This window comes from Macaca thibetana, chromosome 18 (genome assembly GCF_024542745.1).
Source record: "Macaca thibetana thibetana isolate TM-01 chromosome 18, ASM2454274v1, whole genome shotgun sequence".
Lineage (NCBI taxonomy): Eukaryota > Metazoa > Chordata > Mammalia > Primates > Cercopithecidae > Macaca > Macaca thibetana.
The window spans coordinates 17,572,779-17,595,290 of NC_065595.1; the positions used below are offsets into that span (position 1 = coordinate 17,572,779).

At 45.1% G+C, this 22,512-nt stretch overlaps 1 protein-coding gene across 1 annotated transcript in view; it reads right to left on the minus strand.

Annotated features, from left to right (window-relative positions):
* Positions 1-20,370, minus strand: part of ZCCHC2 (zinc finger CCHC-type containing 2) — a 59,315-nt gene extending 38,945 nt beyond the window's left edge. Inside the window, exons 1-2 of the mRNA XM_050767518.1 lie at positions 19,029-20,370; positions 2,438-2,549 (exon numbers count right to left, since the gene is read on the minus strand). Of these exons, the coding sequence (XP_050623475.1) occupies positions 2,438-2,549; positions 19,029-19,970 (1,054 nt within the window). The 5' untranslated portion in view covers positions 19,971-20,370. The remainder of the gene's footprint in view (positions 1-2,437; positions 2,550-19,028) is intronic.
* Between the last annotated feature and the right edge of the window lie 2,142 nt (positions 20,371-22,512).

Here is a 22,512-nt window from a genome sequence, read left to right on the forward strand (position 1 = left end):
AACACCAAAGATATTAAGGATAACAATAAAAGGTACCTGTAATTAAGATATTTTTCCAAATAATAATCTTCCAAATTGTTACACAGATGACCACAAATACGGCATTTTAATATCAACTAAATATGGTTCTTTCAATTATTAATACATAGTAGGTATAAATTAGAAAATATCTAGTTTTATATTTAATTTTTTAAAAAACTACTCAAAAGTAATATACCAAGCTGATAAAAATTTCTAATTGGGAATTTAAAAATTATTTTTCTCAAATGTAACCTTCAATATCATATAATGGTAAATATGAACTGAACATTATAATAAAGGTTCATTGTGGCAAAATTTTTTCACATTACAGAGATGAAACAGTAAGCATAAATTATATTAAACTTTAAAACACTCTGAATTGAACTAGATAATCAGTTTATTTATGAAGTAAGCAAACGTATAAATCCCCCAGCTATCCATTTTACAACCCCTTTAATAAAAATACCACCTTAGGAAACAAATCAATTTCAAAAGAGCCAATCTACTAAGTGTACTCTACTCTAAGGACTTAAAGACACTGCTGTTCAGGGTATAAACAGAAGAAACCAAACTTTCAGGATAATGAGGGAGATAATATCAGGCTGATAATGAATATGCTAAAGATTGCAAAGAAGAGGTTAGAAAAGTAACTCAACAGAATCGGGGGGTACACTGTTGGATTCAGGAGAGCAGCAGATGGAGGAAAAGGGGGGCATTCATTCATTTTGCCTTAGAGGAAGAAGTTAAAATAGACAAAGTGGAATACACAAAGTGACAAAAGCATAGAGGAGGAGTAAGGCTGTTAAAAGACCATGGAAGGTGGGCAATGAGAAGGCATGAAGCGTAAGATACAGAAATACACAGGGGAAAAGACATTTATAATAAACAAAAGATATAACATTGCCAGTATTTTGTGTCAGCTTCCCAAATATATAGTATTTGGTGGCCTGCCTGTGGGCCAATTTCCCCTTTGTGGGCCAGAAATGTTGAGGACAAAAACAACGGAAAATCTCAAAAAGCCAGGCAAGAGCCTGTAACTCCTTAGAACTGTACAATAGTATAAGAGCCAAAGTGGTGATGGGAGGGTATGCTGTTTCCAAAAGCTATTATATTAAGTTAAAGGATGACACCATTAAATAAAAATCTTCTGAACTTATATTCAGAAATAAAGCAGCTGCTCTACTTCTTCAAATCATTGGGCTCAAGGGTAGGGGATCTTGGGTTTTATCTGGTCAGAACCCAATTTCACTTGGCAGAAAAAGCCACTAGGACACTACAGGATATGGGAACACAGCTTCAGCGATGATTTCAAGTTCTGTCTGCTGTTGCGTACCAGAATCAAGGTAAGAGAAGACAAGAGTATGTGGTGAGGAATGGCCACAGTGAAAGTACCCCCAGCCCTCATATATTAAAACTAAAAATCATGTATTACACTTTTTAAAAGCAGGAATACAAGAAAAATCATCTACGGTGCCACCTTTACAGTTAATTGTCGGCATTTTGATATAATCGCTATGTTCTTCTAAAATATTTTTATTAAAAAAAAAGGACCTTCATTGTAAAACCAACTCCACTTTAGGTTATTTGTATGTTCAATGAGCTTAGCTGAAGTAGTCTGATTAAAGTAGTTTAGCTGGAAAGATAGGAGTACCGTGATAGTCTTGAATAGAAGTGGTCATTATGTAAACACTTATGTTCAACATTAAACATTCAGACCTATTTTTCCTGTGAGGAAAAATGTATTACACAAAATGGATTACTACCGGGAAAAAAAGGAGACATAATGACATAAATTCAAAATTGTTATAACTGAGTGTGAAGCTTATCATATATCCTTGGCTCTTTTAAAGCCCAGATGGCAGTCTGCATTTTCCATTTCAGTTTCTTTCCCAGAACAGGTTAATGGCTCCCCAAATGCAAAGACAAAAGAATATTTGAATTCATTCCTGTTCAGATGGCAATGTTCTTCCATCCATTCATTCCAGCCCTCTTAAAAACTGCATTATTGCAGGAAGAATGGATTTATAAGTAACTTGTTCACTCTTATAGAAAACTTGTATAAAATTCACTTTTTCAGTAGACACTGAGCTCAATTATACAAATAAAGCACTATACTAAATACTCGGGGGGTCTCTGCCCCCCAGAAGCATGCAACCAGGTTTAAGATCCAGCCAAGACAACGGACTACAGAGCAGAATGACTGCGTGCATGCTAGGACAAGCAGGGCTGTGGCACAGGAGACACCCAGCGTGCAGATGGCAGAACTAGGAGGACTGGCTCTTGAGCGAAGCCTAGGACCAGTAGGACTTCTCCACCTCAAAAAGGAGAGTAAAAAGTTTAGAGTTAATCAGCGTAAAGAGCACCCTGTAATTTTTTGATGTATTAATGCTTTAAGTTTACAAAAAATAGAGCATACCTTCTCGCTGAGCTCTGTGAGGTGCCACGGTAAGTCCGTCCTGAGGTATTGGGGCTTGCTCTATTAAACTGCTCTCGTTATTTTGCATGTAATCACCATGAGCAGAGTTGTTCTAGATGAGAAAGAGGGAGATATGTTAACTTACACCATGGACTAAGAGTAATAATCACAGATTTAGGTCTTCCCGTTTTACTAACAACCATTTCAGTGGCAATTTTTAGAGATCCAATAGGTGACTGCACACTACGGGCACAAAGGCACAGTGTCGGAGCTGCAAGCAGAAGGCGAACACTCTATTATAAAGTATTGACTGTCCTAGCTTTCTTGGGACACAGAAAATTGCTTAACACTACACAGAGTTGCCAATGATGTCAGTTCTGAACCAGAATCAAAGGAACACATAACAACAAATGGTGTCCTTTACACTAATCCCCCATAGGGAATGGCATGTGTACTTTTTACAAGAATCACCACACCATTTTTTTTTTTTTTGAGACAGAGTCTCGCTCTGAGGGACATTCTCTTATTTCTTTTTGTTAAGGCCTATGAGGTTTTATTTTTCTGTGCATTTATGAGGTTGATAGGAAGTGCTGTTTATCTTCTGAAGGGAGGTACGTTTTTTAAGTTTGGTGTTGTATGTACACCACATTCATGTAAAAATTGGAAGATGATGATTTGGTCATGACCTGGGGGCATTTTTTTTTTTTTTTTTGAGACGGAATCTTGCTCTGTTGCCCAGGATGGAGTGCAGTGGCCGGATCTCAGCTCACTGCAAGCTCCGCCTCCCAGGTTCACGCCATTCTCCTGCCTCAGCCTCCCGAGTAGCTGGGACTACAGGCGCCCGCCACCTTGCCCAGTTGTTTTTTGTATTTTTTAGTAGAGATGGGGTTTCACCGGGTTAGCCAGGATGGTCTCGATCTTCTGACCTCGTGATCCGCCCGTCTTGGCCTCCCAAAGTGCTGGGATTACAGGCTTGAGCCACTGCGCCCGGCTCACCACACCATTTTTATTCATTGTTTGGGTTTAATAACAGTCTAAAATGATGCTTTGTTAGGAAAAAGTCTTAAGAAAGGTATCATCAATATATGCCAAGGATTTCTAAACAAGAATATGTATGGACAGGGAGTTTACCATTAAGGTTCAGTCATCTAACAGCAACTGGGTGCTCTAAACCTAACTGAGTTTGCTCAGCCAGTCACTAGTGAACTGGAGTAACCTTGACTCTTAGATCTGCTGCTTGGAGTAATAAAGCGGATGTCAAACTTACACACAGCTCGCCAGAAATCAAGGACTGTCAGGTACAAACTGTTACAACATCATATTGATTAAGTAAAAATAAATAAATAGCCTTATGACAGTTTTTTATTACCACTGGCACCTTATTCCCTCCCGTTATGTATGTGCAGAATCTCAAAACACTACTCATATCAAAATCACCTCAGTTTTAAGAATCAATTATGATTTTACAAATCTGTAGTAAATATACATTAATATGTTTTTCTGTAAAAAAATTAGGCAAATAGAAGACCCTAGGCTCCCCATAAATCTCAATTTAAAAATATTTTGTTCTGCTGTGTAATTATGCATCCTGACCCAACAGTAAGTATGAATTGCTGTATTTATGAGAATAGAGCACATTATATACTTTTGGGAGCTAAACTTCTGCCTTCTTGTCTCTATTTAGAAACCCAAGGAAACAAAGACTGTTTACCTAGAACCATTTAATAAGGAGAGTATAGACCTCTTAAGTCAACATCCAACTTCTGAAACACTTAGCCTCATGGCCTTTACCAATTTTCACTGTGACTCATTTTTAAAAATGCAGATATGAATTCTTTTAATAACAAAACCACACATATCCTAACCCACCCCATATATTTTATTACAAAGTGTAAAACCACATTTACCTATGAGAGATTCTGCTTCTCAAAAATTTTAATATTGCTGTAAATACTTTAAAAAACAAAGAAAATAAAGTGCTATATAATCTTCTCAAACAGTTGTGTTAACTGGAAGAAGCTTGGGTGAATAGGTTAACCTTTTTTTTTTTTTTTGAGACACGGTCTCTCTCCATTGCTCAGGCTGAAGTACAGTGGCATGATCATAGCTCACTGCAGCCTCAAATTCCTGGCTTCAAGTGATCCTCTCAACTCAGCATCCCAAAGTGCTGGGATTACCGGTGTGAGTCATTGTACCTGGCTGGTCAACCATTTCTTAAAGCGAAATATTTCTCTACATTGTTCATATGTAGTTCACAAATTTAAAGCAATACTTTCAAATGTAAGCTAATGCAAAATATGCAAAAAAATGTTTTCATTAGTGAGATGCACAATAAGATACCACTTTATACCCATTAGGATGACTGTTATTTAAAAAGACAGTGTTGGCAAGAATGTGAAAAAAATGGAACCCTTACACATTGATGGTGGAAACGAAAATAATATAACTACTGCTGAAGACAGTCAGTCAGTTCCTCAAAATATTAAACACAGAATTATTTTATGATCCAGCAATTCCACTTCTAAGATATACCCAAAGGAACCAAAAGCAGAAATGCAAACATAATCTGTACACCAGTGTTCACAGCAGTTATTCACAACAGCCACAAGGTGGAAATAACTCCAAATCCATCAATGGATGAACAGATAAACAAAATATGGTGTACACATACAATTACCTATGATTCAGCCTTAAAAAGGAATGCAGTTTTGATACATAACAGAATTTGGATGAATCCTGAAGAGAGTATGCTAGGTGAAATAAGTCAGACCCAAAAGAACAAATACAGCATGAGTCTACTTATATGAGATACCTAGAATAGTTTAAAGAAAGTAGAATAGTGGCTAGGTGTGGTAGCTCACACCTGTAATCCCAGCACTTTGGGAGGCTAAGGTGGGAGGATCACATAAGGCAAGTAGTTGAAGACCAGACTGGGCAACATTGCAAGATCCTATCTTTACAAAATATATATATTTTTTAATTAGCCAAAAGTGGTGGTATGTGCCTGTAGTCTTCTGTACTCTCAGTTACTTGGGAGGCTGAGATGGGAGGACTGCTTGGGCCCAGGAGTTCGAGGCTACAGTGACCCATGATCGTGACACTGCACTTCAGCCTGGGCAATAGGGCAAGACCCTGTCTCTAAAGCAAACCAAGTAGAATAGTAGTTACCAGGTAGTGGAGGGAATAGGGTGTTATTTTTTGAATGAGTACAGAATTTCTGTTTGGGATGATAGAATGTTTGGAGACGGTGATGACTCACGACAATGGGAATGTACTTAATGCTGCTGAACTGTACACTCAAAAGGAGATAAAATGAGAATTTTATGCTATGTATTTTACATCACAATAAAAACTAAAAACAGAAGTGATCACACTGCCTCCACAAACATTAAATTGAAGCAACTGTATGAAAGTAGTTTGCTTCACAATCAAAATCTCATTTTTGAAGTCTGAAGTTAACTTTATGAACCCAATGTAACAACCAAGAAGTAGCCTCCTGTTTAATAACCTAGGGAGAAAAATGAAGTTTGAGTTTCTATCCAAAGTCCTAAGTTCATCACCCCACGAAATATCTACTAATTAAATGTTTCTTTTCTCCTCCAAGTCTCAGCACGTATCAATGCTATAAAATCACATAGACTAAGTTTAGAAGCTATTACTAAACTCACTCATGTAACGCTGCAAGAGCTGGAGATGAGAATTAGGCCGTTCGGCAGCCCCAGTGGTGGGTGGCTGCTCGGCGACGCTGTCTGCCCTGCACTCCCTCTTTACTTTCCTTAGGGGGAAGGGCAGCATAAAATCTGAGAACTCCTGCTTTAATGGAATCGTATAAAGAGGAATAGAACCCACTTTATCTGTTAAGTTCAGATTCCCATGAAAATGCAGAACAGATGAAATGCCAGAATCAGCATTTTACGAAGACTAGTTGGAAGAAAGCGTCAGGGCCAAGAGAAAAGTGGAGACTTTTTCTCTGCTTGAATCAAGAAAGCAGGGTTTAAAGATTCTAAGCCTGCGAAAATATACACAAGCATACAAAGAACTTCAGTACCAGTGCATTCTCCTTTCTTCACTTGCCTGAGGCAAAGCTGCTTCTGTCCTATTGCTTGCCTGAAGAGCTACTGATAGCACAAACCTACATGGCATGTAGTTCAGGCGGTCTAGATGGTTTTGCCACAGATCCCACGTAGACCCATCACAATTACATACTTCAGATTTCTTAACTGTGGGGACCTTGTGAAACAGCCAAGTAGCTGGACATCCTAAAAACTCTTCTCTGAAAACATACCATTAGAACAAAGGTCATATTTGCCTTTTGTTGCTGTTAACCAAGGTCAAACCACAGATGGAGTTTTAGTTCACCTAACAGTATTCTACATGGTTCTTCTAGTCCCTTGACATAGACTATAAATTTAAAAATCCAAGATATTCCGAATATAATAACAGAGCAGTAAGAGTTTATTTTTTAAAACCAAATTCACTAACTTCTTCTGAAGTTTTCCCAATTGACAAATGAGACTTAGAAAATTAACAGTAGTATCTAATAACATTCTATTAAGCTTCCATGGCAGATTAAAGGTAGTTAAAAATTATTGAATACTCCTCCTGCTGAAAAGTGGAACAAACTCCGCACTCAGTGGATCTAGGCTGGCTTTAGAATGTGCTGGTGGTGACGCTCTTCTAAAGGTAGGTCTTGGGAAGCCTCAGCCTGGGCCTCCTGGACACTTGGGCTTGGAGTACTGAGTCACCACGAGACATGCACTTCTGGCAGTTGCACTTGATGGACAACATGGAGAGAGGAGAGGGGTCTAGAGATGCCATCTGGGCCCCAGCTGCATTCCAGACACCCTAGAACAGAGACAAACTCTTCACTATAGTTATCTAAATCCCTCACCCACAAAACTGTGAGAGACGGTAATAAGATGGTCATTGTTTTCAGTCACTAAGTTTGGGGGTAATTCTGTTCTTTAAATAGCCAGATTCATAGGTCTCCTCCTTCAGCACCAGCATCTGTACTTCCTTTGCCGACATGCTCTCACTACAGAAGGAAAACATCTTTTAACCCTAGAACTAGGAAGATGATCCAGAAATTGCTATTATCCCTGGGCCAGCAGCCGCCACATCTTTAAATCCCCACACCAGGGTGTTTTGGGGTGAGGTGAAAAGAATGCATGCATGAGTGCACAAGAATCTAGAGAAGTGCACATCTCCTCCCCAGCCCACATCTGACTCTGCCTTCGCTGTCACAGCCTTGCCCCACGAGAGATGAGGGAGGGAGGCCAAGGGGTCCTCAGGAAGGATGTGAGCCTGGGCTCAGAAGCTGGAAGTAACTTCCATGCCTTCTAGTACCTGCAGCAGAGCCACTGCTTCACCCCCAGTGCAAAAACATTCTTAGAACCGTGTAGAAACGTAAGCTTATGGAGCATAAGAAGAATCTACGGCCGTAAGTGATTTACTATAGTGTTGCCAAACACTGCATTAGAACTTGTGTTTCATGCCACTAGTTATTACGGAAAGGGCAATTTCCCCAAACTAATAAAACTACTCAACACTCAATGCCACAACCTCTTTGTATGAGGGATGACCTCTTTCTCAAGCAAATACTCTCAAACATTACAGCATTTGGTTCACACGTGACCACGCTATCTCCCATTTAGGACCACCAGTGAATTTCAATCATTTGATACCCAAGACAAAAATCAACGGTACTACGGGAAACTTCCCAATTGAGACACTTCTAACAAGAAACATAAAAATTCCCCAACATTTATGTTCCAGAGTGTCCACTTCAGTGACCAAAGTTTAGTTATTCTCTTTCCAATCATAAGCAAGGCACTACCCCAATTGTACATCTGACTCACACCACCCCTCAAGTAGATCATAAACTGGAGATCAAACACTGCAGGCTACCTACCATCAACTATGTAGGCAATAAGAAAATAGGTTAATACATGACTCCTCCATCCTACCAAAATGTCACTGCTAGATCTGCCCCAGTTTATGCACCCCACACACAAAAGCTCAATTAACACAGGGAGTAGAAATAATCTGATTTTTTTTTTTTAAAGACAGGATTTCCCTCTGTCTCCCAGGCTGGATTGTACAGTAATGCAATCACGACTCACTTCAGCCTTGACTTCCCTGCTCAAGCAATCTTCCCACCTCAGTCTCTTGAGTACCTGGGACTATAGGCATGTACCACCATACCAGGCTTTTTTTTTTAGAGATGGGGTTTTGCTATGTTGCCCAGGCTGCAAATAGACTGATTTGGAAGGCATATTAAAGAAGCACAGCCAGTCAGCAACCACCCATTGAAGATTCAATTCAAATCTACACTTGTTCCATGCTTTTTATATAGAGAAACAATTCCTCTTATTTCCAAAATAATTGTGCCTATCCTGTATAACTGCAAATATTTTTTATAAAGTAAATACTGGTAAGTACAATTCAAAATAAGACAAAATCACTACCTGATGTACTTAATCTTTTTTTTGAGGCAGAGTTTTGCTCTTGTTGCCCAGGCTGGAGTGCAATGGCACCATCTCGGCTCACTGCAACCTCTGCCTCCCGGGTTCAAGCGATACTCCTGCCTCAGCCTCTGGAGTAACTGGAAATATAGGCATGCGCCACCATGCCCGGCTAATTTTTGTATTTTTTAAAATCAGAGACAGGGTTTCACCACGTTGGTCAGGCTGGTCTCGAACTCCTGACCTCAGGTGATCCACCTGCCTCGCCCTCCCAAAGTGCGGGGTTTATAGGCTTCAGCCACTGTGCCCAGCCTCGATATACTTAACCTTAAAGCAGTGTATCATATCGGTATTTTTCTTCGTCTCGCTCTGTCACCCTGGCTGGAGTGCAGTGGCGCAATCTCGGCTCACTGCAACGTCTGCCTCCCGGATTCAAGCGATTCTGCTGCCTCAGCCTCAGGAGTAACTGGGATTACAGGTGCCCACTACATGCCCGGCTAATTTTTGTATTTTTAGTAGAGATGGGTTTCACTATATTTGCCAGGCTGGTCTCAAACTCCTGACCTCAAGTGATCTACCCGCCTCGGCCTCCCAAAGTGCTGGGATTACAGGCATGAGCCACCGCACCCAGCCTAGTATTTTGCAAAGCTATGTATTTTCCAAGTCCAAACACAGGAAATTATGACTGAGCAACTATGACATACACAACGCTGACAAAAAAAAAAATGAGACACAATGCCTGAGCCTTTGGGGAACTTAAAATTCTAGTGTGAAAGGTCAACTTTATTTTATTGATTTACTGATTTTTAAGACAGGGTCTCACTCTAGTACCCAGGCTGGAGTGCGGTGGCATGATCTCAGCTCACTGCAGCCTCTGCCTCCAGGGCTCAAGCAATCCTCCTGGGCTCAAGTGATCCTCCTGTCTCAGCTTCGTGAGTAGCTGGACTACAGACATGCACCACCACACCTGGCTAATTTTTGTATTTTTCTATAGAGACTGGGTTTTGCCACGTTGCCCAGGCTGGTCTTGAACTCCTGGGCTCAAGCGATCCACCCGCCTCAGCCTCCCACAGTGCTGGGATGACAAGTATGAGCCACCACACCTGGCCTGAGAGGTCAATCTTAAATGTTAAAAAGACAAAGAATCACAGAAGTACCAAAAATACAATGATATGTGTGCATCTAAAATTCAGTGGCAGCAAATAATCTTTTAAGACTGCCATAGGGACAATTCCAGAAAACACCATACAAGAGACAATGGCATGAGCCCAGCTTGGAATGAAAGGGAGGATATATGAAAAAAGAGTGGGAAGAGGAGACTTTGAGTCTAAAGACTTATTAGAGGTCAGGGTCCATCAGTCACTGAAAGAAAACGTAGTATGATTAGGTGTTGCCTTAGAAAAGTGTATCTGGCAGTAGTATCCAAAATATTGAGGTGGGAAGGCTAAAAAGCAGGGGAATCAGGATGCTACTATAAAAGTTTCAGCATATGTTCTCACTCATAGGTGGGAACTGAACAATGAGAACACTTGGACACAGGAAAGGGAACATCACACACTGGGGCCTGTCATGGGGTGGGGAGACAGGGGAGGGATAGCATTAGGAGATACACCTAATGTAAATGACAAGTTAATGGGTGCAACACACCAACATGGCACATGTATACATATGTAACAAACCTGCACGTCATGCACATGTATCCTAGAACTTAAAGTGTTAAAAAAAAAAAAAAAAAAAAGTCTTGGCATAAAGTCCCAACAGAGAATGGTGTCAGGCAAGGATGAGGAAAGTGTCCATTCAGGATGTGATAGGAGAAGACGATTAAGGTCATCAAACAATTCAGAATGACTAGAAACATAATGGTACCATTGAGAGAACTGAGTGAGTCTGGAAGATTTTTAAAAAATCAATCGTGTTCTTTTCATACAGATTCACGTTAGAGTGACAGTTGACATTCAATGAGATATACACCATAAAGGCACACATGTGTGCGCGCGCACACACACACACCCCCCTTCAACTGGCTCCCACTGCAACCTACTGACAACCTATTCTTTTAACATGACCTTCAAGGCCCTCTATAACCCAACCCTACTATCTCTTCAAATGTCTTTCTTTTCCACTTCCTTCTCTCCTTCTTTTTGAGACAGCGTCTCACTCTGTTGCTCAGGCTAGAGTGCAGTGGAACCACCACAGCTCACTGCAGCCTTGACCTCCCAGGCTCAAGTGATCCTCCCACCTCAGCCTCCTGAGTAGTTGGAGCCTCCTGAGTAGTTGGGACTACAGGTACATGACACCACACCCAGCTAATTTTTTTTTTTTTTTTTTTTTTTTTACTTTTTGTAGAGATGGGGGTCTAAATTGACAAGGTTGGCTTCAAACTCTTGGGCTCAAGCGATCCCTCTGCCTCGGCCTCCCAAAGTGTTGAGATTACAGGCGTGAGCCACCACACCTCGCCTAATGTCTATTTTTCTACTCATCCACTGCAACCAAATTGTGCTAATCACTCTATGAATAATACATATATCTCACTCCTGTTTACCAAGCATTTTCATTTACATTAACACATTCACCCTCACAACAATTATACGAAACAGATTAAGAATGATATCCCTACTTTGTACTGGACCATCTGGAATCTGGGAAGACTAAATAATTTGCAAAATGAACTTTTCAAAATATAAATCTGACCTCAACTAAATGACTTCTTGAATGAGCACAAAACACTTCTAATGAGCTAAGGCATTTAGAAAGGAACTAAAGGTCAAATGTTCCCGAGAGCATAGGAAGAACAGAAGGAAGCCAACTGCCCCTGGCCCAGCCAGGCTACACCTGTAACATAAACACCCGATTAGGCCCTTCCCTTCTAGATCGACTGTTGACAGAGAAAGGAACCCCAAAATGTCAGTGGATGAATGAGGCTTTTGTGACGAAGAATTCTTTGTAAGTAAAAGAAGTACTGTTACACACAGTCCTCCATAACGAGAAACAGTCAATAAAATAAGTTCAATCTGCCTTAAGAGTAGTATAGGCCTTTTTGCTTCCCTTTAAAAAAAAAAATAAAATTAGCTTAACATTTCTCAAGAGAAAAATATTAAATAAGTTAAAAATTAGCCAGTTTAACAGCTTTTATAAAAAAGGTAAAAAAAAAAAAAAGTTCTTAATTATTCCATGGATTCTAGTCTGTGCTCTGAACAAAGAATCATGTAACTTAACAAAACTGCAAAACAGTTTTAAGTTATAGAATAGTTTTCTAGCTAAATATGAAAACAGGATAAGGATTTAAGTAGATTACAGCTGCATGAGAATAATCATCTAAATCTAAAACATGCATTTTCTCCATCCCCATCCCCAAATCCAATACGAGGAAAATATCTATTTTAATGTTCCATGATTCATGGAATTCCTTCCTTCGGGTTTATCTGTAGAACACTACATCTTTACAAGTACTAACAAAAATAAAATAACTGCTCCAAATAAATGTGTCTCAAATACCACCTTTTCAATTGCCCGTCCTTCACTAACATCAATCTATTCACAGGGATGGTAACAAAATATACAAAATACTCCACTATAAGGATTTTTATTAGGTAAAAAAAAAAAAAAAAAAAAAAAAACCCTATTCCTGAAAACACTGCAGGTTGTGTTAGTGGAAAATATGCAGTGAGCACTAATCTCAAGAAAGGATGCATGTTCAAGACAGTATGTGAATTATTTTACCAATTAATACAATCACCACAACCTCAAAAGTTATGATCCCCATTTTACAGATAACACTGTAAATTATCCCCCATTTTATAGGGAAGACTCGGGATTTAAGTGGCCTGGCTGACAACTATTACAGAGCTAGTGGCAGAGTTGAAACATAAGCCTCCAAGCCTAGGGCTCTACTAAACATGGCTATCATTCTTCAAGGTCTTCTAATAGCTTCTACGACACTCTTCCTGACCCCCTCGCCACACAAAAAAAATTAAGGCAACACGTATGTACAGTACATGTACAGTTATCCCCCAATACCCATGAGGAATTGGTACCAGAACCTCCCAATACTAAAATCCAAAAGTGCTCCAGTCTGGATATAAAATGGCCTAGTATTTGCATATAACCTATGTACATCCTCCTGTAACTCTAAATAGCTCCAGATTACTTATATCTAATACAACATAAATGCTGTGTAAATAGCTATTATACTGATATTGTTTTGGATTACACGAAAAAAAGTCTGTACGTGTTCAGTACACATGCAATTTTTTCCCTAATATTTTTGATCCATAGTTGGTTGAATCCCCGGATGTAGACACCATGGGTATGTATAAATAAATCACACAAACATATTTTAGTCAACTTGAGAAAAAGAATGTACTTCCTCTCCAAATCCAGCACCCGCTCCCGCCTCCCACCATGATATACATGAGACTTTTTCTGGGTTCTCCTTACCTGGAAAATGACTGCATAGAAAAATGTAACTGGTAAAGGAACTCAGGATTTTAATAATTATTTCCTACTCAAAGAATCACTATTTAACTCTAATAATATTCTAAAAAGCCTCTTCCAAATGACTTTTATAACTGAACTGCTTTTATTCTTTGCTGTAGCCAAACCAACCTAAAATTTCCCATGAAAGACACAGCTGTTTCTGGCCCCCCCTCTCAGTATGTGAGATGCTGTGCCCACTTCTCTACCACCACCATCTACACAAGGCTGAGCTTTCACCTGCAGCTGCTAACATTTATAGAAGACCATGAACCAGACACTACTCTACAAGTAAGAACGTCTTCACTGAATCCTAACACTCCCAGAGTGGCGGGAGGGAAGCCTCAGGCAGCACCCACGGCCCCAACAACACTATTCACTTTAAAATATCAAATAACCCAGCAGCAGGGGCCAGTGAGTTAAATAAAGGTATTTATTAATATTACCAATGAGCATTAGAACTGGTCATTTTAAAAGAGCATCTTTTTTTTTTTTTTTTTTTTTTTTGAGCCTGAGTCTCACTCTGTCACCCAGGCTGGAGTGCAGTGGCGTGATCTCGGCTCACTACAACCTCCGCTTCCCAGGTTCAAGCAGTTCTCCTGTCTCAGCCTCCCATGTAGCTGGCACTACAGGTGCATGCCACCACGCCCAGCTAATTTTTATATTTTTAGTAGAGATAGGATTTCACCTTGTTGGTCAGGATGGTCTCGAACTCCTGACCTCAGGCGATCCACCTGCCTCGGCCTTCCAAAGTGCTAAATTACAGGTGTGAGCCACTGTGCCTGGCCAAAAAATCATCTCTTTTAGTGCCTCCTACAATAACTGAAATTCTGACAATGAACCTTTTCCCTCTCATTTTCAGTTACTCTCTCACTAGGATTCTGGCGGCCACATCCACATTCAAGTTATCTTGAAGTAGCATCGATTACGTTAAAATTCTTTTAAGAGTTTTCTTCCAGGCCGGGCGCGGTTGCTCAAGCCTGTAATCTCAGCACTTTGAGGAGGCCGAGACGGGCGGATCACGAGGTCAGGAGATCGAGACCATCCTGGCTAACATGGTGAAACCCCGTCTCTACTAAAAAATACAAAAAACTAGCTGGGCGAGGTGGCAGGCGCCTGTAGTCCCAGCTACTCGGGATGCTGAGGCAGGAGAATGGCGTAAACCCGGGAGGCAGGGCTTGCAGTGAGCTGAGATCCGGCCACTGTACTCCAGCCTGGGCGACAGAGTGAGACTCCGTCTCAAAAAAAAAAAAAAAAAAAAAAGAGTCTTCTTCCAATATGTTTCCTATATTGCAAAGTTAATCAAAGCACTTGCTCTATCAAGTACAATTTAGCTAACTAAACTAAGCAATGAAAAAGTAACAATTTTGCAAGGTTTTTTTCTCCTTCCTTCCTTCCTTCCTTCCTTCCTTTCTTCCTTCCTTTCTTTCTTTCTTTCTTTCTTTCAGACAAAGTCTCACTCTGTCGCCCAGGCTGGAGGGCAATGGCGCCATCTCGGCTCACTGCAACCTCCGCCTCCCGGGTTCAAGCGATTCTCCTGCCTCAGCCTCCCAAGTAGCTGAGACTACAGGCACGTGCCACCATGCCCGGCTAATATTTTTTGTATTTTTCTTAGTAGAGACAGGGTTTCACCATATTGTCCAGGCTGGTCTCAAACTCCTGAACTTGTGATCCGCCCGACTCGGCCTCCCAAAGTGCTGGAATTACAGGAGTCAGCCACCGCGCCCGGCCGCAAGGTTTTCTTCTTAACTAAATGCACTACTTTTTAGTAAGTGAAGGACCCATGGCTACTTAATTTTTGTGGATTCAAATGATGAACTCAAATATGTTTTGTGAGTTCAAATAACACGAAAACACAGGATGATTTTGTGCCTTAGTATCAAAAGTTTACATTTTTATCTTTCATTCAAACATTAGTACTATTAGCCAAGTAATTAAGCTCTGAAGATCTTGATGACACAATCTCCAGAGAATCGCCACACTGTATTAATCAATAACCACTACTATGATCGTCTACACGTTTTATGCTTCTTATACCTTTGTGTCGCTAGTTGGGGACTAAACCTCCAAAATAAGAATACCCATTTTCCTGAACAGTTAAAGAATGTCTTTAAGTATGCAAACATTGCTTGCCTGTCTTGCTTCCTGTCTTTTCAATGAAACAGCAACAAAACTAGTACCTTTTAAAATACGTATGCATTTTTTGGTTGCTAACACACAATTTATAGTTTGGCTTCCTAATAACAGGAAAACACCCATTTTAAAAACCAAGCGTTTTCAGCTATACTCTAACTATGTGTCTGTAACTCCGTAACACAGGATTGTAGCAATCACAGAGAGTTCCTAAGACACTATTAATGAGTGTGACTTCACTACTGCTCCCTGGACTATTTGCTGAATTTTGTACAAGTTACTGGCAGTCCACCACAGTTGTGTTAAGAACGTGAGATTTATGTACAAGCCTCCTAAAAACAATGCTGACATTTAAGTTGTAATCCAATGTAATATTTACTATAAAGTAATCCAAATAACAAAGAAAAACTCTGGAAATGTTACTCTTAAAAGTAAAAACATCCTTGTTGAGTTTTCCTGTATTTCCAATGTAACCTAAAAAGTATATTCTACCGGCAACCTGTGGACCTGACCTCAACTATTAACACTGTAACCGTGCCATGTCACTAACAGTTGCTGGGTCCTCAACTTCAAATCATGTAATATAAAATTGGCATTAAAGACATGTTCTATCTGTAAATGTCACTAGTTTTTAAATTTTTTAATAGACAAGCTGATTCAGTACTGGATACAAGTAAGTCTTGTGAGCCAGGGGCACTATTCTGGGCCAGTATACTATTACTTTAGTAAAAAAGAGAATTAAAAGGACACTAACTGTATGTTAACCAATAGTAAGGCTGAAAATACGTCGTTTGGCACACCAAAGATCTTCACTTAGTAGTTAAGAAAAAGAATGACTCCCAATTAAAGTAGCATGCTTGTGTCTAAAAGGTTACTTCCGGGGGGGAAAAAACGCTGCCACACAAATTTCCCTTTACCAGGGTTATCGCCACGGCCCAGCACTGCCGAGCGCAGCATCCACGTGGTTCTCGAGTCCCGCTGGAAGTCTCCGGCGCTAGCCCAAGACTTGGCCTCCGCGGGAAGAGGCCAAGAGGGCGCCGGGGGCGGGGCCGGTGCGCCGGTCACGTGGGCGGCGCGCGGCCGCCATCTTGCAGGGCGGGGGCGGGGAGGAGTCCCGCGGCCCCGGCCCCACACCGCCGTGCGCTGGCCCCGGGCATCGCGTGACCTCCCGGCCCCCCCGGCGGGCCGCGGCGCCTCCACGCGAGGGGCGCGCGAGCTTCGGGCTCCTCCCTGCCGACGGAGAGGTGCGCCCGCCCTCCCGGCGGCGGGAGGCCGAGAACAGCTGGGCAGGATTGCCGCGAATGAGGGCTTAACTCAGCCCACCCGCGCATCAGCGGCCTCTGGAGTGACAGCCTGGGAGCAACATCATCAGATAAATGGTCCTCAAGGCCAGAACAGTTGGGACTCGGAGGTCACTCTAAGCAGCAGAAAATGCGGGGTCGTAACAACTTAATGAGATGCGAATGATGTGTTACGGTAACCCTAAACAACTGCTGGAGAAGTTCACCACACCACCAAGCATCTAGAAATAGCCCAGTGTCACCTGTAGTACGCGGCCCCTAAGATTTATTCCCCCACTTCAGTTGATGACCACAGCACAGGACACGTCCTAAGAAGCAGTGATGTGCTGAGGTTAATGGCAGAATGCCTAACCTCACTTTGTCCATCCCTCCCAGCACTCACTGGTTACAGAAAAAAGGTCACGCACTGCGGTCAACATAAAATCACATTACCCTGGTCTGCACGCATCCCTCCCCTTCCTCTACTTGCCCTCCAGCACGCTCATTAAAAGCAAAATTTAAAGAAAGAAAAGGGAAAGAAAAAAAGACTTCCAGCAGTTACATCAGAAATCAGGTACCCTTGTTGGAATAGTATGAACGGCATGATAGAAGAGGTTCCACTGTGGGACATTTTCTTTAGGCCTGCAATTTAAGGCCATCTTTACAATATCGTATGTTATTACAGTAACATTTGAAATGAGCATTGTTCCTGAATTCATGTTTTGGTCTCTAAGTTTAATGGCTGTGCGGCATATAGGACTTTTGGGAAATTAACGAGTAGGCTGAAGGATAGAAGAGGCTTTTACCATCAGAACACGCACTGCATGCTAGTAGTAAACAGGCACTGGAAGATGACAAAATTTCAAACTCACCGAGATAACGCTGGGCACTAGCATTACATCTGAGTTTGATAAAATACGTCCCAAAACATGAGTCAGTTACCTCACACAAGTCTCGTTTTAAAAAACAGGGGTTCAGGCTAGATTATCTCTAATTCCTTCCAGCCCCAAATCCATTGATTCCACGGGTACTGAGTCCACAAAGCCACTAGTAAAATACCATGCTCAATTTTAGTTCTAGGTACTAAATGACAGCAGATATATATACTCAATTAACCTTCAAGCAAGGAGAGGAGAAAATTCCCTTTTCCATTATCTCCTAGAGATCACCTAAGCTGAAAAACATGGCATCCAAATCAACACCTCTCAAAAGCCTGTGACCCCACAATCTCACTTTACAGTCTCCCACTTACTGAAACCTACTCCTCCCCCCGCTTCCCATGGAAAGGTCCTCCTCAAAGACTTCACTGGACCCTAATTATCATTAAATTGCTTTCATGGCTATAATAAAATTTCATCTTTAATGTTTCCGACAAGTGGCTCATTTGGATTCTGGTCTACTACATTTCGGTGTTTAAGTAGTTCTTTTGGACATTAACGCCTATCGTAAACGCCCAACAAATATCCCGGAACCCCAATCTGCAGGCAGGAATCAAGAGCCCGTGAGAAAGCGCTTCTGCCGGAGGGAAAGAGCATCCCAGGCCGCGCCAGGAGAGGTTTCTCCACCCGGACAACCTGCCTTACTACTCATCTCAGATCCATTCGCAGGTCTCTACGTCAGATGTCTGCTGGGAACACAAGCCCTCAGAGCAGGAGCCACAAGGACCCGTACGACCCCTTTTAACTCAGACACACACTGAGCAAAAAAAGTCCCTCTGTGCCAAAGACAAGGGCAGCTCGCCGGGAGCGCACCTTCAGGACACCCCGCCGAGGGCCCGGCAGAGCCCCGAAACGGGAGGCGGAGCCCCGGCCAGGCAGGCGGGGAAGGACGGCGCTGCCCGGAGCTCACTGCGGCTGGCTCTCGCACAGGTTCCTCCAGCGCCCGGCAGCTCCCGCACCGAGCGCTGAGATGCTCAGAGCCAAAACCGTCCCGACACACTTCCTCCGATTGGGGCCCCGGGCGGGGAGCTCCACGTCTTCCGTGGCAACACCGTGGCACGGAAGAGACTTCTAGAGCATTCTGTGATGGCGGGTGGCTGTGTCTGCCGGGGTGTGGGGTGGGGTGGGGGAGTGGAACGGAGCGGCCCAGCGAGACGAAGCCCAGCCCTCTGGCGCTGGGAGCTGCCGGGTGGGGATTCCGAGCCACCTGCGCCGGGCTGGGGCTCGGGCAAGGGGCATCCGAGAGCGAGGCCGGCGGGGCAGCGGTCGCACCGCGAGTCCAGGGAAGCTCCGTACGCCTTACCTGGGCCCTGGGGCCGGCAAACTTGCACGGCTCCACCTCCACCTCCGCGTCCTCGGGGCCCCCGCGGAGTGCGGCGCGGAGCCTCTCCAAATGTTCCCTCAGGGTGACCCGCTGGTGAAAGGAGAAAGCCGGGTGCAACGAGGCCATGGTGAAAAGCAGCAGCAGTTCCTCCTGGGCCCTGGAGCCCAGCCCGCCGCCGGCCCGCGGCTCCGCAATGCCGCCTTCCGGGCCCGAGCCGTCCTTCTCGCCGTCCTGCTCGCCGTCGCCGTCCTCGCCGCGCTCGTCCTCCGCGCCGCCCCGCGAGCCCTCGCCCCGGGCCGCGCGCAGGCTTTTGAGCACCGAGTCCACCTGGGGTAGCAGGCGGTGCAAGCGGCCAGCGGCCTCCCGGTTCTCCGAGCCCAGCAGCGCCAGGTAGACGATGAGGCGCGAGCGCACCGCGGGCTCTCGGAAGTCGGCCAGCGGCCCCGGGTCCGAGAGGCCGTTGGCCTTGGCCTCCGAGTCGCGCAGGTAGTGGTAGTCCTTGCGCGCCAAGTCTTCCAGGCACGAGCCGAGGAAGCGCAGCTCCAGCGGGTTGCACAGGTCCAGCAGTCCGCACATGAACTCCAGGCGCTGCGCCGAGCCCAGCACCAGCCCGAACCACTCATATACCCGCTCCTGCTCACGCAACGCCGCTGAGGGCCCCCCGCCGCCGCCCGGCATACCCGCCCCCGCCGCCGCTCCACCAGCAACAGGCGGCCCGAGCCCCCGGGGCGGCGGCGGCGGCGGCGGCGGCGGCAGAGGGCCCCGCGGCGGGCCCGCGGGCGGCGGCGGCGGGGGGCGGCAGTCGCGGCGGCGGCGCGGAGGCGCCTTCGCGCCCGGCCGCGCGTCCGCCTCGGGCTCCTCCGCCTCGGGCGGCGGCTCCGCGGGGTGCGTTGGCTTCAGCGGCAGCTTCATCCTCAGCATCCTCGGCTAGGGCGGCGCAGACATGCGAGCGGGGGCGGGCGGGAGGGGCCGCGAGGTGGGGCACGGGCCGAGGCGGCGGCGCGGCCGTCAGGAGCGGGGCCCCTCCATGCCGCCGGGGGAGGGCCGGGGCCGGGGGTGGGTCTCGGCCGGCGAGGGGGGCGGCGGCCGGCCGGCGGGGTCGCTGGCGTAGTCTTCCCGGGCCGGGGGCGGGGCGTGCCCGCGGCGGCTCCTCCCCCTGGGCTCCGCGCCGGTTCTGGGAGCCCGGGTGCGGATGGGAGCAAACGAGCGAGCTGTCGTCCTTCCGCCTCCCTCTTTCCGCCGTCCGCGCTGAGCCGGGGCGGCGGTGTCTGAGCGGTTACCTCGCGAGCCGGTGAGGACGGAGCGGCTGGGTGAGGAGGTGGAGCGGCCGGGCCGGGCGGAGAAGCTTGCGGGCTCCGCGCACCGCACCTCCGCCAATCAGCACCGCGAACCGACGGTGACGTCGCTCTCCCCGCCCCCTGGGGGGCTGCCTCTCTCCGAGAAGCCACGCCCAACTGCTGGCCGGCCGCCTCCCTCTCGGCGGCTTCCGCGCGATCCTAAAGGCTGGTGCTCGGCGGGAGGAGGACGTGGGCTGGGGCCGTGGGGCGGCGCGAGGGGAGCCCGGGCGCGGTGAGGAGCGTGCGAGGCCCACGTGAGCGGAGGGACGCGGCCGCTCTCACCTTTCCCAAGGGCCCTGGCCCGGCTTTGGACTCCCCTCTGCTTGTCAGCTGCCGCCCCGCCTCCGCCTGCGGTGCCCGGGCTGCCTGCGCGGCCGGAGTGAACGTGTCCCGGGAGCAGGAGTTTCTCCGAAGTGAGCACGCCAGCCCCGGGACGAGCTCGTTCGAATCCTCACCGCCCAGTGCACTTCCTGAAAGCCGGCAGTGGGCTGTCTCCCACCTTGGGAAACTTTGCCCGGAGCGGCGGGAGTGACTGTGTGGCGCACAGGGGACTGAGTCCGGACGCGGGTGGCGGCGCTGGTTTGAGACCAGGGCGCCGCGATCCCGGGCCGCGCCCACGCCCAGACTGGAGGCACCGTGCGCAGGTGGGGACGCGCGGCCCGGAGGTGCGCAGCAGGACCCGGCCGAGGGTGAGCGCTGCTGGGCACGCTCCTGGTCTATAAGGCTCTGTGAAAATTATTTCCTGGACAGTTTAGGAAAAGCCTCTCCCTTGCCCGCCCCTCAACCTCTAACTTTTGGGGAATCGTTGATTTGCTAAATCACATTTTGGTGCCTAACCCATTTTGAATCCTTGTGCTGCTGTGAATTTCATGTGAATGGAGGAATTTAATAAGCTACCAACTTGACAGGCTTTAAAGTTTTGTTACGTTTTTCAGATGTAGGCTTCCAAGATGTTTATACCTCGCACTGTTGCTTTTTTTTTTTTTTTTTTTTTTTTTTTTAGCAACATAGTCCAAATTTTTAAAATCCAGCTGGATCTTTTGAGGGTTAATTAAAAGGTGGGTTAAAAAAATCTTAAGGCTTTAAATTTAGAAGTCCTACCACAGCTATGTAGTAGAGTATGCAGAAAGATAAGAATCGCATTGTAACTCTTTGCCGTGGTGCTAGAACATCTGTTGGGAGAGCGTATGCTGAACTCTCTTCACCTCACGAGTTGATGTCCTAAGAGGCTCATTCACAGTTCAGTAAAAGGGTGAACTGAAGCCTGAATCAGTTTCAGGGATGAAAGGGAGAGAGGGAGAACTGTTTTCAAGACATTTGAGGTTGGCAGAATATGTAAAAGTCACTCTTAACTGTAATTTGCTAGTTCTTTATAGTCTTTAGATGTAATTTACAACCAAGAAAACTTTATTATGAGGACTTTTATTCACAGTCATTCCCCCTTTTGCTGTCACCCTCAACTACCCTGGAATCTTCTACTCATATCTGCTCCCACTTTTCTAAAGCTTAGGGTGAAATACTTAGGCAACTAGTAATATTAATCTTGCTAGATATTCACAGGTTCATAGTGAGCCACCTGTCTAGATATGGATGTCTAGTGAGCAAATAAATGGTTTACCTCCGAGTTGATTTTTGTTTTATTGATCGATTGACACAGTCTTGCTGTGTCACGCAGGCTGGAGCGCAGTGGCTCACTGCAACCTCTGCCTCCCAGGCTCAAGCAGATCCTCCTGCCTCAGCCTCCCAAGTAGCTGGGACCACAGGCACGCAACACCACACCTGGCTAATTGTTTGTATTTCTTTTGTAGAGACAGTCTCACCGTGTTGCCCAGGCTGACAAATTGAGTTTTATATGTGACCCAGTCAAAGGGGCATTTTCCTTGGCAATAAGAAGCCATTTGATATGAACTCTCCACAAGAGTTGATGCATAAATTTTACACCAGAATTCAAATTTGTAATCAATAATGATTATTTGTGTGTTTATAGCTTTGGCCAACATTAAACAATATAGCGATCAAAGCTCGTACACATAAGTGACATATACCATGATTTAATGATTCTGGTTATCCATCAGCTGGACAATTTGTTGTTTATCTCCCTCTCTGCACACTGCAGCTCACAAGGA